The following is a 14,569-nucleotide window of genomic DNA, read 5'->3' on the forward strand; positions in this document are numbered from 1 at the left end:
CCACAACAGGCCCAGGAATCCTGCCTGATCTGTTGGGCGCCCGAGAAAGTCAGGTGACAGTCTGCCCCTGGACGTCTGCCAAATGCAGGAGCACCCTGCGTGGGACCGTCCTCAGAAGAGGGACCATTCGGGGTTAGCGTGGGCCCAGCTGGGAGCACTGCTAATGGCAGTGGCATCTTCACTGCGGGGCTGGCCCGGCACCCCCCAGGCCAGGTTTGCTCTCCCAGGTTCCCCGCTGGGATGAGGAACATGGGCCCATCGCCGCTCTCCCATCCTTTCCCACGGCGGCCGCTGCCCCAGCTCCTGTGGACAGCGGGCACTGGGGCTGTGACAGCTCCGTCCCCTCCTCCCCGCACCCTCTGGTCCACGGCATCCCACAGGCTCCTCAAGCACAGCCTGGCAGCAGCCGGGGTCACCCCCCCACCAGTCACGGCAGCCAGACCCCGCTCCTGCCACAGGCCTGGGCGCTGGCTGCCCTTCCGCCTGCAGGCTCCTCTCCCCACAGCTTACCAGCAAATGACCCACCCCGGTCCCGCCCTATATTTTCCCTCCACCCCCACCCCAGGAACCACTAGAGCATCACTTCGTCACCCTCCACGCACCCCCGTTCTTGTCCTGCACAGGCTGGCAGGGCAGCGCCTGAAGCTGCAGCGCGGTCCATCCCTGCCATTGGGGGCGGGGCCAGAAGAGGGCGCCCTGCGCTCAACACTGAAGCCGCACAGAGTCTGCTTCATGGGGAGCCCGGCACCAGGGGAGACCCCTCGGGCATCTGGTAGGCCGCAGGGCCCTGGCCTGGCAAGCAGAGCAGCCTTGAAGAACCAGAGGGAGAAACTGAAGGGGCGGCACACGCACGAGGCCGAAGTTCCCATGACCTTGGCCTGGAGGTCATCCACGGGCTGTACCTACAGCCCTGGGCACCTGGGCAGGCCTGAACATAAGCATGGACTCCCACGAGACAAGCCCATTTCGCAAAACGTATTTAATCAGGATAAATAGAGTCCTGGGCAGGGTCCACCGGGGGTGCTCCAGCCTCAGACGGGCTGCAGACTCCCGTCACCTTCCCCGTGTCCCAGCGGGGCCATCTCCAGGCGGCATCTGTGCCTGCAGGTCCATGGGAACCGAGGGTGACAGGGTGACAGGGTTCCCGGGCTGCCAGGCCCAGCGCTGTCCTACTGGGCATCCCAGTCATCTGTGAATACGGCCGGGGGCATCACGGCCTCCTCGGTTCTACCAACCCTGCCAGAAAGCAGAGTCGGCAAGGGGCCTCGCTCGGGAGGCTGAGAAGCCCCACGGTCATCCCTCTGGCCAGCCAAGGCCAGAGGATCCCCAGCAGCCTTCCTCAGGAGCTGTTTCCAGGCCTCCCAGGGCTGAAAGGCTCTGGACAGCAGTGGAAGGAGCCGGACAAGGCCGGGACTCACCACCGGTAGGCCTCGGCAAGGGAGGGAGTGGGGTGGGCAGGGGATCTTGTTAGATGGCTCGTTCTGGGGTCTCCTGCTGCCTGGGGTCGGGGCGGGGGAGCCCCAGGGGCCTCGACCTGCAGACCTCAGCTGGCCCACCTGGCCGGGCGGGGCTCGAGGAGGGGTGTGTGCGCATTCCCGTGGGTGGCCTGTCTGTCCAGGCAGCAGGAGGGTGTCTGAGTTCATCTCCCCTTCCCTGGGCTCAGCCGCAGGTAACAGTTGAAGGGTGAGATGTGCGGCCACAGGAGCAGCCCCAGCCCTGCGCCAGGGCAGCCGGGGCTGAGGCAGCAGCACTCGGTGGGGTGGGGGCGGGGGGCAGGGGGGGTGTTCACCTCACGGGGAGAATGGGGGCAGGGGTCTGAGAAGGCCAGCCAGGCTGACCCCCGACCCATCAGGACGCGGGTGGCAGAGGGACTTCCCTGGTGGTCCAGTGGTAAAGAATCTGCCTTCCAGTGCAGGGGATGCGGGTTCGATCCCTGGATGGGGAACTAAGATCCCACGTGCCGTGAGGCAACTAAGCCCATGCACCACAACTACTGAGCTCGCGTGCCTCAACTAGAGCCCGCATGCCACAACTACAGAGCCCACGCACTCTGGAACCCACGCTCCACAACAAAAGAGCCCACATGCCTCAACGAAGATCCCACGTGCCGCAACTAAGACCCGACACAGCCAAAAAATAAATAAAATAAATAAATATTTAAAAAAAGAAAGACGGGGGTGGCAGAGAGGAGGGAAAGGGCATGAGAGACCCCCAGCTCCACCTTGCCCCCTGCACACAGTTCCTTCATTTCTTTTTTTTCCTTTCTCAGCAAACTTAAGTTTTCTTCCTCCCCCAAATGCCCCACACACCTGAGGAGGAAAGGTGGGGAAAGAGGGTAGGGGAGTCCCAAGGGGCTGCAGGCCACCCCGGGCCGCCGGCAGCCACTTCCCTCCCCACCGCCGGCGGGAAGAGGCCTCCTGGTGCAGCACCCGTTCCTTCTCCCCCACACACTCCCCTCCAGGGCCCCTCACCTGCTCTTCTCCTTCCTCTCATAGATACGCTGAAGCTTGTTGATTAAGAAGATTTTGTCTTCCCCCTCCTAGAAACGCCAGAACACAAAGGCTGAGAAAACAGCCATCGCGTGTCCGTCCAGAAGTGCCCTGTTCCAGACTGCACTTGGGGTAGCTCACAAAGAGTGTGTGACATCACAAGCACAAAAAGTTTAAAGAAGGGGGACAGAGGCACCAAACAAGGACAAGGAAATACCAAGAGCCAAGTAGTGGGCACACACACACACACACACACACATATATATGCATCTAAGCTTCCTAGTGGCCAAGGTGAAAAGGGAAATGTGATCAGTTGCACAGTGAGGGCTGCCTACCCAGCCTGACTCAATGTACAACCGGCCCTGACACTTAGTCTGTCTTGGGCAAAATTACCTCCCCTCTGACCTCGGTCACCATCTGTAAAAGAGGGATACAAATGTCTGTGTCATGGGGCTTTTATTAGTTTTCTATTGTTGACCTAATCAATTATGGAAACTTAGTGGTTTAAAACAACACAAATGCAACATCAGTTCAGGAGGTCAGAAGTCCAAAATGGGTCTCAGTGGGCTAAAATCAAAGAGTCAGCAGGGCTGGTTCCTTCTGGAGCCTCTGGGGAGAATCTATCCTTGCCTGTCCCAGCTTCTGAGTCTGCCCACATCCCTGGGCTCATGGCCTCCTTCAGAGCCAGCAATGGCCAGTCCAGTCTTTCTCACACCTCTTTCTCTGACAGTGACTCACCCACTTCCTTTCTTAAGGACCTTACGATTACGTCATGCCCACCCGAATAATCCAGGATAATCTCCCACCTCCAGGTCAGCTGATTAGCAACTGTAATTCCATCTGCGAACCTAATCCCACAACCCCAATGCCACGTAACCGTGGCATATTCACAGCTTCTGGGATTAGGACAAAGACGTCTTTGGGGCAGGTATTGGCCAACCCAGGGCTCTTTCGACAAGTGACTATGAAAACGCACATAAAGCTTTAAGTCTAGGACCCAGTAAACATCAGGCGGATTTCAGGGCCCATCGAACCCCGGGGTCAGACTGGATTCCTCGCATGGAGTCTTCACAAAGGGAAAACAGCAATTTGGTCAGGATGCGTTCTGGGCGCTGGGGACCCTGGCTCACCCACGAAGGCGCTGAGACACTACGAGGTGGGACCTCCTTAAGAGACCTCGCTGTTTTCTCTCCATCGAGTTGGTGGGTACAGAGGGCTGTGCACCTGAGTAAGCCACCTGCCCAGGCCAGGGAAAAGATGTTCCGAGCGCAGGCTGAGATCAGAAGTGTGGCCCCAAAGACTCAGAACCAGGGCCAGCCTCGGCCTTGGGAGGACACAGCCTGCAGCAAGGGCTGCCTGGGGAACCGTCCTTCAGCTCCTAGAGGAACGGCGGGCGGAGCTGGGATTCCCCTCCCGACGCTGCTGTGCGTCCCACCACCACGGGACACCGCAGGCCCCAAAACTCTACAAGGTAGGGCAGGAGCCGGTTGGGAAAAGCCCACTTCCAATAGCTGTACCTCACCCAAAATGCCCAGCCTGAGCCCTGCCCTTGGTTTGTGAAAGGGGAGGAGAGGGGTTACCTTGTACTGCCTTACTTATAACCGTATAAAAAGTGGGAGCTGTCCCCAGGGCATCCTTCCACCCAAGAAGACCTGACCCAGAGTCCCTGCACCAATTAGCCAGCAGCAGAGTCACAGGCGAGCTGCACCCCAGCCCTGTCCTGCCTCGGCTGACACCCAGCAGCTGACCCCCAAGTCATTTCTAACGGAGAGTGGCTGGTGGCCACGAGCCCTGATGTGACCGCCTAGGGGACACAGGCACCAGCTGGCCCCAAGGTGGGCTCAAGCATTAAGTACACAAGTGAGAAACTGGGAAGGAAAAGGAAAAAAGAAGAAACAGCAGTGGGGAGAGTGATGTCAGGGCCCTGGGGGCAAGGTTGGGGCCCTGGGGATGAGGTCAGGGCCCACCAAGTGTTCAGGGGAGACCTGCTGTCACTGACAGGTGCCCCTGAGCAGCCAGCCCAGACCTGGGGAGGACAGGACCAGGTGAAAGGCCATTCCTGTCTGGGGAAATGCCAGCCCAAGTGACTCTGACCTACGGGGCAGTGACTTGTTTTCAAGGTGATGGGAGGCCCAGTAACTGCGCAGGGAGGGAGGGACAGCCTGCGGGCAAGGCTGGGCAGCCTCTAGTGGGGATGCGGGGCGGGGGGGGCGGGGGGTGTGTGGAGGGGCCGCGGGTGTGAGCCAGCAGGCACCCCCGAGGTGGGAGCCCAAGGGGCACTCACGTTGCTTAGCTGCTCCTTGAGGAGGCAGATGACTTTCCGCTGGCCCTTCACCACCTGGATGTTGAAGTAGATCACGGCCCTGCGGGAGATGGCCGCTCAGGCTGCGCCCCCCGCGCAGGAGCCCCGGGGGAGGGAGACCAGGGCCCCCACCCGGGCCTGTCCCCCACTCACAGCAGCAGAGCCGACGCCAAGTAGATGGGGAAGGCACTTTCCACCAGGTACCGGTGGATCCAGGGCAGCCAGGAAACCCCGGGGCCCGCCTCCTCCAGCTGGCGCACCCACACCTTGCCTGCCTCATACATGGTGTCCAGGGTCCGGAAGGGGCCGCAGATGCTCGAGGGCTTCACCCTGGGGGAAGAGGGCGGGCGGCTTGACCCCTCAGCCCGGACAAAGGCCACCTCCACACCACCCAAACCGCGGCTACCAGCCACAGCGGCCCCAGGGGGCAGCTCCCCATCCCGCGCCCCCGGAGGCCGAGGGCCCACTCACTGCCAGATGGCGTAGCAGAGGAAGACGGCAGCGCCCAGAAAGGAGGGGAAGCAGAGCAGCGAGATGAAGACGGTGCTCATGTGGGAGGCCTTCCAGGGCCTGCGGGGCGCCTGGCAGTTGGCCATCAGGCTGGTCTGGGGACAAAGGTTGCGCTCTGCCACCACCCTGCCACCCACCCTCCCCCAGGCCTGGTGGGGCCTCCAAGAGGGAAGGGGGCAAGGCCGGCAGTGGGCTGGGGGTGTTCTGCTTGCAGGGGGAGCCCGAGCCGATCCCCCAGGACAGCCCCGCAGAGAAGCAGACACTCAGAATCTCAGCCCACAGGCTGGAAAGGGCCAGCGGGGCTACCTCCCGGTCTACGGAGGGGAGACTGAGGCTCACGGGGGGCAGGCTGGCCAGGTCACCCGCATGTGAAAGGGTTGATACTAAAAGCCACCTCCGCTGACTGAAGGTCTCCACCGTGCCCGACGCTTTATAAACGTCATCTCCGGCAGCACCCCCAGAGCAGCATCCACGCTGTACAGAGGAGGGAGCACAGGACCAGGGAGAAGGACCTGGCCCTGAGCACTCCCAGCCCCCCCGGCCCTAAGCCCTGGCCCGTGCGCACGGGCACCTGGCAGTGACCACGGACCCTGACAAAGGCAGTGATGCAGGGGCGGGACGGGGGTCAGCTGTGGCCCGTGGGACTGACCCCAGAGGGTGGCCCTGGGCTGCCAGCCCACACCACTTGGCTCAGGGCTCCGCATCTGCCGGCCCAGCGGCCACCCTGGCTGCACGATCTCCCCAGGCCCCGCCGCCCTCCCAGGGACCCAGCGGCACCTCTACCTTCTTGACGTAGAAGAGGAACAGCAGCTTGATGATCTGCATGGCGGGGAGGAGCGGGGAGAAGAGGACCCCCAGCCTGAGGAGAGCGAGGAGAGGAGAGGGCTGCATCCAGAGGCTGGGTCCCCGGGGAAGTGAGGGTCAGGTCCCTCCAGATTCCCAGGGCTGGGTCTTGCTGTGGCCCAGGGGGAAGCAGTCAGCCTCCCCAAGGGCCAGGCACTGGGACACAAGTGGGAGATGCTCACCAGGTCAGGGTCTGCCCGTAAATCAGCTCCAGAACATTCCCCGCAATGTCGAACTCGGGCTTCCCCTTCCTCTGAGACCTCTTCTCAGAGATGAGCCTGGGCAGAGGAACCACTGGGGTCACGCAGGAGGGCCAATCCCCAAGACAGACCCTCGTCCCCACCCCAACCCGCACGCCAAGCTGAAGACCCTGCCCGCCCCACCAGGGTGCCCAGTGATGCAGAGGGGAGACGGCGGCCTGGGGTCCCACCCTGAAGGGTCCACACTGCAGCCAGCTTCATCTCCGTCCTTTTTCTAAGCATGTACGGATACACCCGGGTATAAATGTGCACGTCAGCATCAAATGTTTTACTGCCTTTTTTTTTTTTTTTTTTTTTGGCTGCGTTGTGTCTTCGTTGCTGCACGCGGACTTTTCTCTAGTTGTGGCGAGCAGGGGCTACTCTTCATTGCAGTGCACAGGCTTCTCATTGCGGTGGCTTCTCTTGTTGCAGAGCACGGGCTCTAGAGCGCAGGCTCAGTAGTTCTGGCACGTGGACTCAGTAGTTGTGGCTCGTGGGCTCTAGAGCACAGGCTCAGTAGTTGTGGCTCGTGGGCTCTAGAGCACGGGCTCAGTAGTTGTGATGCACGGGCTTAGTTGCTCCGCGGCATGTGGGATCTTCCTGGACCAGGGCTCGATCCCATGTCCCCTGCACTGGCAGGCGGATTCTTAACCACTGCGCCACCAGGGAAGTCCCTGTTTTACGGCTTTTTTAAAATCTTATTATTATTAAATTCATATGTTCTCAAAGAAAACACAAAAAGAAGGAAACGACACCTACAATGCTAGCACTCATAGCCAGGACATCTGAAAACGTTCCTCTACTTTCTGTTCTTCCTCCCCACCCCTTTTTCCTCTGTATGAGACAGATTATACCATATGCATCATTTTGAAACCTGTTTTCCTTTCCAACCTCAAAATAGGTTACATCCTGTCTCCTAAATGTTTTTCTCAGTTTATCGATATTTTACAGAAGAGCCGTCACAGGTAGAGATTTATGGCCCCAATCTGGGGTCAGGTCCTGATTTTCAGAGGCCTGAGAACCGCCTGAGTGACCCTCACCTCCACCACACAGGTGAGGATGCCAGGAGCCCTTCCACAGGGGGAGCCCAGGTGCCCAGGAGGTGAGCGCAGGGACCCGCCCCTGGGGCCTCACCTCCACACCAGCTCCCCCAGAAGCGTGTCCAGCAGCGTGAAGATGAAGTCCATCACCATGAGCCGGTACAGCTCCTGGCCCACAAAGTCCTCCCAACACTGAAACGGACGCGGCCTCAGCCCCCAGTGCCCTGGTGCCCCCCACCCCTGCTCCCCATGCCCACCTCGGGGCCTCCAGTACGCTTGTAGACCGGGCCAGGTAAGATGAGGTGAGGGCTGGCTGCTGTGAGGGGCCACCACGTCCACCCCCAACCTGGGACCAGGGCAGACCCTCTTGAGGGGCCCGGGGAGCCCCACGCCTCTGCCAGCACCGCCCAGCCCGCCCTCACCTGGTCCTTCAGGGTGCCCACCCTGCGGCCCAGCCAGTGGTAGCAAAGAATCCCCAGGATGACCACCTTGAGGATGAGGTTCCTGTGGAAAGAGGGGGGAGGGCGTGCACAGGCTGAGGGAGGGGTGCCTGGGAGACAGAGGTCCCGCCCCAGAAAGCCCCACCTGGCGGTCCCATCCGACCACGCACCTGCAGATGGCCACGTACACCTCTAGCACCGGGGAGTCGTGCCGCTCCAGGACGGCCAGGACGCGGAACAGGTAGGGGGCCCCCAAGTTGAGAAGGCAGACCACCAGGGGCAAGGCCAGCAGCGCCCAGTCCCGCTCAGCAGACACGCGGCTCTGCTATGGCAGGGGGAGGGCCAGAGGTCAGCGCCCCAAGGACAGAGGCAGGTCCACTGATGGGCCCGAGACGGAGGAGGGGTTCCCGGGGCGGAAGGAGGGGGTGGAAGTGGCAGGCACGCCACCCTCCGCCCTAGGCCCAGTGTTCAAACCGCACAGGAAGGGGCGTGGGAGGGGGAGGACGGAGGATGGAACACAGGTGTGGCGGAAGAAAAGAGAAACCAAAAGAAGACGAGAAAACAAAAGGACAGAAAAATAGGGAGAGTGTTGAGACAGAACAAGAATGAGAACAAGGCTCGTGAGGGAAGTGGCCTCCAGGGAGGGCCCGGGCAGAGGCGGCGGGGCCCCAGGGGGCCCAGTCTAACGAAGCAGGCATTTGACCCCACGGCCGGAGCCTCCGCGGGGACCCCCTCATGCCCTCCCCGCACCTGGATCACGAGCTCTGAGAAGGTGTAGACGGCCAGGGCGCACACCAGCGTGGTCCCCAAACACAGCAGCCAAACGAGCCCCAGCACGGCCCCCTGTTGCAGCCGTCCGCACGCCCTCCGGGGGCGCTGCCACAGCTGCCCCTCGGCCAGAAGCTCCTGGGGGCGGCAGCGGGCCTGTCACCCGTGGCACAGACCCACGGAGACACGCAGACACACGCGCCACACCCCAGGAGACACGTGGAGCAGACACACAGGGAGGCTCGGGGAGCACCGGGGGTCGCCTCCCGCCCACCCCTGGGGCCACGGCCCGTCGCCCCCCCTGCTCTGGGGCCCCTCCAGGCACCAGGAGACCGCAGGACGGGGACGCAGGCTGAGGCCTGCCCCAGCCGCTCCCACGCACCCTCCCCAGCCCTGCCTCCTGAGCTGTCCTGCCTGTGGAAAGCCGTACCCTCGCTGACCCGGAGCCCCAGGGCACTCCCTGGGCGCCCATCAGCCGGGTCAAAGCTGTGAGCTGCCCTGACCCGAATCCCGCAGCGGGAAACCCCAGACAGGCAGAGAACCTTCCGCGAGGCCCAGCCAGCCACCCTCGAGCCCTGAGGCCTTGGGCAGTGTCCTCTCGTGTACCCCAGGGCTATTCCGGGGACTGGGACACGTGCCAGCTGGCGCCCCGCAGGCCTCTGCCCGCGGGGGCTGGAGGACACGGGGACTCCGGGGAGAGGGCCCAAGAGCAGCCCTAACCCTCTCCCACTGGAGCAGGCCCTGACTGGTGTTCCCTGGACACGGGGTGGGGGACAGCGGCCCCAGGGCTCCTGGGCAGCTCACCTTCAGCTGGGTTCGGATATTGTCGTGCTGGAGGCGGCTGGCCCATTTCTGAGTCACTTTGTAGTCCCAGGAACAGAAAACAGTGACGGCATGGACCCCCGAAGTGCTGCCTACCCGGTAGCTCTCCCCAAAAGAGCGGGACATGCTGGGAGAAGCAGAGGCAGGCAGAGGGTGAGATGGGGCGGAAGGCGCAGAGGCTGGGAGAAGACAGATGGGATGCTCCCTGCGGCCAAAACCTACCACCCACTCAGGGGGGCCCTCCCGGCGCTGGATGGGCCTCCAGCCACTCTCCCTGCCCCACCTCTAGCCCAGAGCTCTCAGCCTCCTGGTGTGGACCGCCGGCCACTCTTAGATCAGCCCTGACCAACAGGGTGCCCGCCAGCCACAGGTGGCTAGAAGAGGGGTCAGGCTCCACTCCCCACCAACATGGCCGGCTGCCTCCCACCCAGACGTGGCTGCAGAGGGTGCTGGCTCACCTCAGGGCCTTTGCACTGCCTCTCCCGATAACCAAAACACCTTCCCCGGCCTTTCTCCAGCCCACCCTTATTTAACCTCCCTCTCTGGGATGGGATGAGTGCCACCGCCCTGGGGAGCTGGTCTGACTTCCTCTCCTATGCTCCAAAACACCGGAGCAACATAACACCAGGAGTTTCCCAGCCTCTTCATTGGCCTGTCTTCTCCTGTAGACAGCAAGCTTCTCAAGGACATGCACCAAACTCACTTACCTTCCTGTCCTGAGCAGAGCACAGCAAATGTTTGTGGAGTGGATGGGTGCGTAGATGAAAGTGTGGATGGATGAGTGGAAGGAAGGCAGGATCCATGGATGGATGGATGGATGGATGGATGGAGTGATGATGGACGGATGAATGGATGAGGAAGTGATGGTGGATGGATAGGTAGCTGGACGGATGAATGGATGGGTAGCTGGATGGATGGATGGACAGATGGATGTATGGGTGGATCAATGGCGCTCAGAGCCAGGGTCATAGAGTGGAGGGCTATTACCTGTACACCAGAGTGATGCAGGTGATAAAGAAAGCTACCCCCACGGTGAAGAGGTAGGCCAGGGGCATGTTGTAGGGCAGGCCGCCCGCCACAGGCGTGCACTGGCCGCCATCCAGTGGGGAGGCACACGGCTGGTTCAGCGTCACGTTACTATAGTAGCCGTAGTACATGACGGTGTGGGTGAAGCAACCCTGTAGAGAGGACGCCCGGCCACATCAGGGACTCTCCCCCTCCCTGCACCTGACCCACCCTCAGGCTTGGAAGGCAGATGGAGGGCACCCAGGGGGCAGGGCGAGGGGAAAGGCAGAAGGGGAAGGGCCAGGGCAGGGGCAGTGAGGAGAACACGGAGGTGGGCAAAGGGCCGCGGCCACCCTGGAGCTGCCAGGGCACCCCCCTCCCGGAGTCGCAGCAAGGGGTGGGGTGGGGATCCCTGGAGGAAGCCGTGACAAGGGGGCGCCTGCCCGCCCCCACCAAGCCTCACCCCGCCTGTGAGAAGCTCCAGGCCCCTGAAGGCGGGCGCGGAGCCCGAGGGCGCAGGCGGGAAGGCGGCCTGCACAGCCACGATAAAGGCCAGCAGTGGCAGCAGCAGCAGCGTGTTGAAGGCCAGCAGGGTCTTGAGGAAGAGGAAGTAGGAGAGAACGCTGGAGCCGAACTGGCCCCCGATCCGCTTCAGGGCGTAGTGCCAGGGCATCAGGGCCTGCAGCCCCGAGAGCAGCGCGAGCCCCAGGTTGTGCGACGCCTGTGGGGCCAGCAGCAGGACAGCCCTCAGGCGAGGCTGGAGAGGGGAGCCGGCCCCCAACCAGACCCCGGGCCAGGCCTAGAGCGCAGGGGCAGTGGAGGGGCAGCCGCTAGGGGAGGGGGGGTCGATCACACCCAGAGCCAGGCTGAAGGCTAGAGGACCCCACGAGCGGCACGCGGAGGGAGAACACGTGGCCCCCCTCAGTGCCCCCGCCCCCAGCCGCCCAGAGGCGCCTACCAGGATACAGCTGTCGCGCAGCCGGCTGCAGCAGGAGAGGAGCCCATGGCGCCCCCGGACCCTCCGCTTGCCCCTCGGGGGCCGGCTCTCCTCTCTGGGGGCAGAGGCAGCGTCAGGGCTTGGTCCACTCCCTCCCAGGGACCACCTGCCCACCGCAGGCTCAGGGCCCTTCTCACCAACCACCACGCCCAGCCGAGGAAGTGGGGCTGGGGTCCGCACGAGGCCGAGGGGCACTGACCGCAGGCAGCGTTTCTCAGCCAGGCTCAGCGGCATCCCCCGGAGCATGTGGTCCCGCTGGGCCACCGTCAGGCCCTGAAGCTCCTTCACCAGGAGGCCCCGCTTCTCTGTAGGAGCAGGAGGGAGCCCTGCAGGTTCCCCGCAGCATCCTTCCCTCCCTCCCACAACTATGGCCATTCCCCGGCAACACAGACCTCTGCCGCCCTGCCGGGCCCGATGGCTCCTCTCTGCTAGGACCCTGTGCTGCCCACCTGTCCCACACCCTCACTGGCCATCACTCTCTCACCTCCACCCCGTGGAGCCCAGGACACGATCAAGCTCCCAGCATCTTCCGAGGCCCAGCCCAGTGGCCCCTCTGCCTTGAACCAAACTCTCCTCTTGGGTCCCCACTCGCATCTTGCTCTGACCTCCCAATGCCCCTGAGCCCCGTCCACCCCCCACTCAGCAGTCCCCACTGTCCCCCCACTACATCCCACTATGCCAAGGCCTGGTGGGGTGAGTAGGGGAGGGCGGGACCTGGAGATCTGCCCCTCCCCTATGTCCTCGTTCCTTTCATCTTCACAACCACCCTGGAAAGGGGGTGCTATTTTAACCCCACTTTACAGATAAAAAATGACCAGAAAGCAGACACCTGGCATGGTTTACACAATGAAACTGGAATGTCCATCCTGACCTCAGAGCCCACACCACCCTGCACTGCTCCGTCACCCACCAGCTGCAGGCCTTGGGTAAACAGGGAGAGGAAACACAGGCAGGGCCCCAGGAAGTACCCAAGCCCCTGGGCACTGATGCCAGAGATCACCTGGCTGAAGACCAACCTGTGAGCTGGGCCCTGCTCCCTCCTACGACCACTTTCCCTTGTTCCCCAGCCCCGCCACACAGGCCTCCCAGATACTCAGGCAAGCCGGCAGGCTCCCACCTCAGGGCCTTTGCCCATGCCCCATTGACTCTAGTGTCACTTCCTCCAGGAAGCCTTCCTGGGTCGCTCCAGGCTAGACAGGTTCCGTGACACTCTCCTGCGGCATGCCTTTCCTCAGCTGCCCTTACCTGAGCTTCAACCATCCACTTATCCATTTATTTGGTTCCTGTCTGTTTCACAAGGCAGACAATAAGCTGCAGGAGAGCTGACTGGGTCTGCTTACCACCATCACATCCCAAAGCCAACACCAGTGTCTGCGACACTACAAATGCTCAACAGACGCTGTGGAGCGCGTGCCTGCATGAGCCAAACACTGTGCAGCTGGAAAGGCCTGCACTTCTCTACGCCAGTGGCCAGAACACCGAGACACTCCCATACCCCTGCAAAGAGACCTCACCGCTGGGGGCCTTCAGACAGCCCACTGCACCCCAGTCCCCCGACCCAGCCTGCTGACCTCCTCCCCACCGAGGCTCCGGCCCCCCCTCACTCACCCTCCTCCTCCAGGACCGCGGGATCCAGCTCCAGGTCGTACAGGCGGAGGCTGGGCCGGGCTGAGCGGCCCTCGTCTCTGAGCTGAGGCCGGCCGGCCCTGCGGCGCAGCCTCACTGTACGGCTGTAGTACTGGGAGATGATGGCGCCGCGGCTCCGGCCTGTGGAGGCCACTGGTCAGGGGGGACGCGCCCCTCTTATGTAGAGGCAGGGGGTGCCCCCCCACTCCTTCCCAGGACCCATGAAAGTTCTTTCACAAGAGACCTCAAGTACCACCGGGTTCCCAAGAGCATATTTTTATCCCCGTGACGACTCCGGAGTCGTTTTTAGACCGCGGCGAGGCTGCACGGGACTGGGCTGGGCCTCCAAGCAGCAGACGGGGTGGGGTAAGAGCCGAAGAGGCCTGGCTCTGAGGTACACAGATCCCCGCCGGAAACCGCAGCCCAGCCCAGGGTCCAAAGGCAGAGGGTCCCACTCACCAATGGTGCGACTGGGCATGCTGGCCAAGATGCGGAGTGTGGCCGTGCTGTAGACAGGGGCGCCCTCGGGCCCCAGCAAGGCCTGGCGGTCACTGCCTGCCCAGCAAGAAAGACTCGTCCAGAGGTTCTATAGACACCACTGGCCGGAGATATCCCCTGCCCACCCGCTGCCCCAGGCTGCTAGGAGGGGCTTCCTGAGAGGTTGAGAGGCTCCGTGTCCGGCCCACACATCCCAGCACCTGGCCTGGGCCAGGGCAGGCGGGCTCACCTGAGGCCCCCAGGGCTCCAGCCCCCAGCACCCTCTGCTGCAGCTCCAGCCCCTCCTCGGCCACCCAGCGGCTCTGCTCCTGGATGAGCTGGTGGAAAGAGTCGTGCACTTCGCTCTCATCATAGGGGCTGGGCTCCTGGCTGCTGTGGTGAGAATGGGGGAAGGGGCAGGAGTTCAGGCTGCGGCTGACCCAGTCCTCGCCCCAGCAGCCTACCCCCTCCAAAGGGCTGAGGTCCAGACCACCTCTCCCTGGGGGTGATACATCCCAGCCCCCCAGCCCCACCTCAGAGCACTTACTCCTCTGGGTCCTGTGGGGTCTCAGGGACATTGAGGACAAAAGCCAGCGACCGGGACATATCTGCGGCCCACCCGCAGCCAGTCTGCCGACCTAGGGCAGTTCAGAGCCTGGACACAGCCTCAGGAGCCTCCCGCTGCCCACGTGATGAGACAGAAAGCGTTACAGCAAAGTTAGCCTGGCACCCAGCTCCACTGCCCGCTCCCTGGGGACCATGGGGGGGGTGCCACTCCCAGCCCAGGCTGCCTGAGCCCCCATCCTGCCCCCATCCACACACAAACACCAAACGCGTGGCCAAGTGAGGGGCCCCAAATAATCCTCAGGCCAGAACGGATTGAGGGGGAGCTCATTCCGGAGGGAAGGAGGAAGGAAGTGAGGGGAGTCTGGGCAGCTCCCCACCGGCTTCCTCAGTGACGCCATCCCTGAGAGATGGGGAGCGGGTGGGGTGCCTGTAGATAGGTTCTCC

General features: G+C 62.7%; 1 protein-coding gene across 1 annotated transcript; it reads right to left on the reverse strand.

The window, feature by feature from the left end:
* Window positions 1-1,081: 1,081 nt before the first annotated feature.
* TMC6 (transmembrane channel like 6) lies at window positions 1,082-14,164 on the reverse strand (the record flags this gene model as incomplete). Its single annotated transcript, XM_082860088.1, has 20 exons — window positions 1,082-1,236; window positions 2,472-2,539; window positions 4,774-4,852; window positions 4,945-5,121; window positions 5,263-5,396; window positions 6,085-6,160; window positions 6,327-6,422; window positions 7,518-7,615; window positions 7,846-7,927; window positions 8,034-8,185; window positions 8,614-8,769; window positions 9,436-9,580; window positions 10,441-10,631; window positions 10,922-11,179; window positions 11,417-11,510; window positions 11,655-11,760; window positions 13,064-13,222; window positions 13,541-13,636; window positions 13,809-13,951; window positions 14,106-14,164. The coding sequence occupies 20 exons, from the start codon at window positions 14,162-14,164 to the stop codon at window positions 1,170-1,172; spliced, it is 2,436 nt and encodes an 811-aa protein (XP_082716214.1). The 3' UTR covers window positions 1,082-1,169.
* Window positions 14,165-14,569: the final 405 nt, after the last annotated feature.

The sequence above is a fragment of the Leucopleurus acutus genome, assembly GCF_964270905.1.
Source record: "Leucopleurus acutus genome assembly, chromosome: 19".
Classification (NCBI taxonomy): domain Eukaryota; kingdom Metazoa; phylum Chordata; class Mammalia; order Artiodactyla; family Delphinidae; genus Leucopleurus; species Leucopleurus acutus.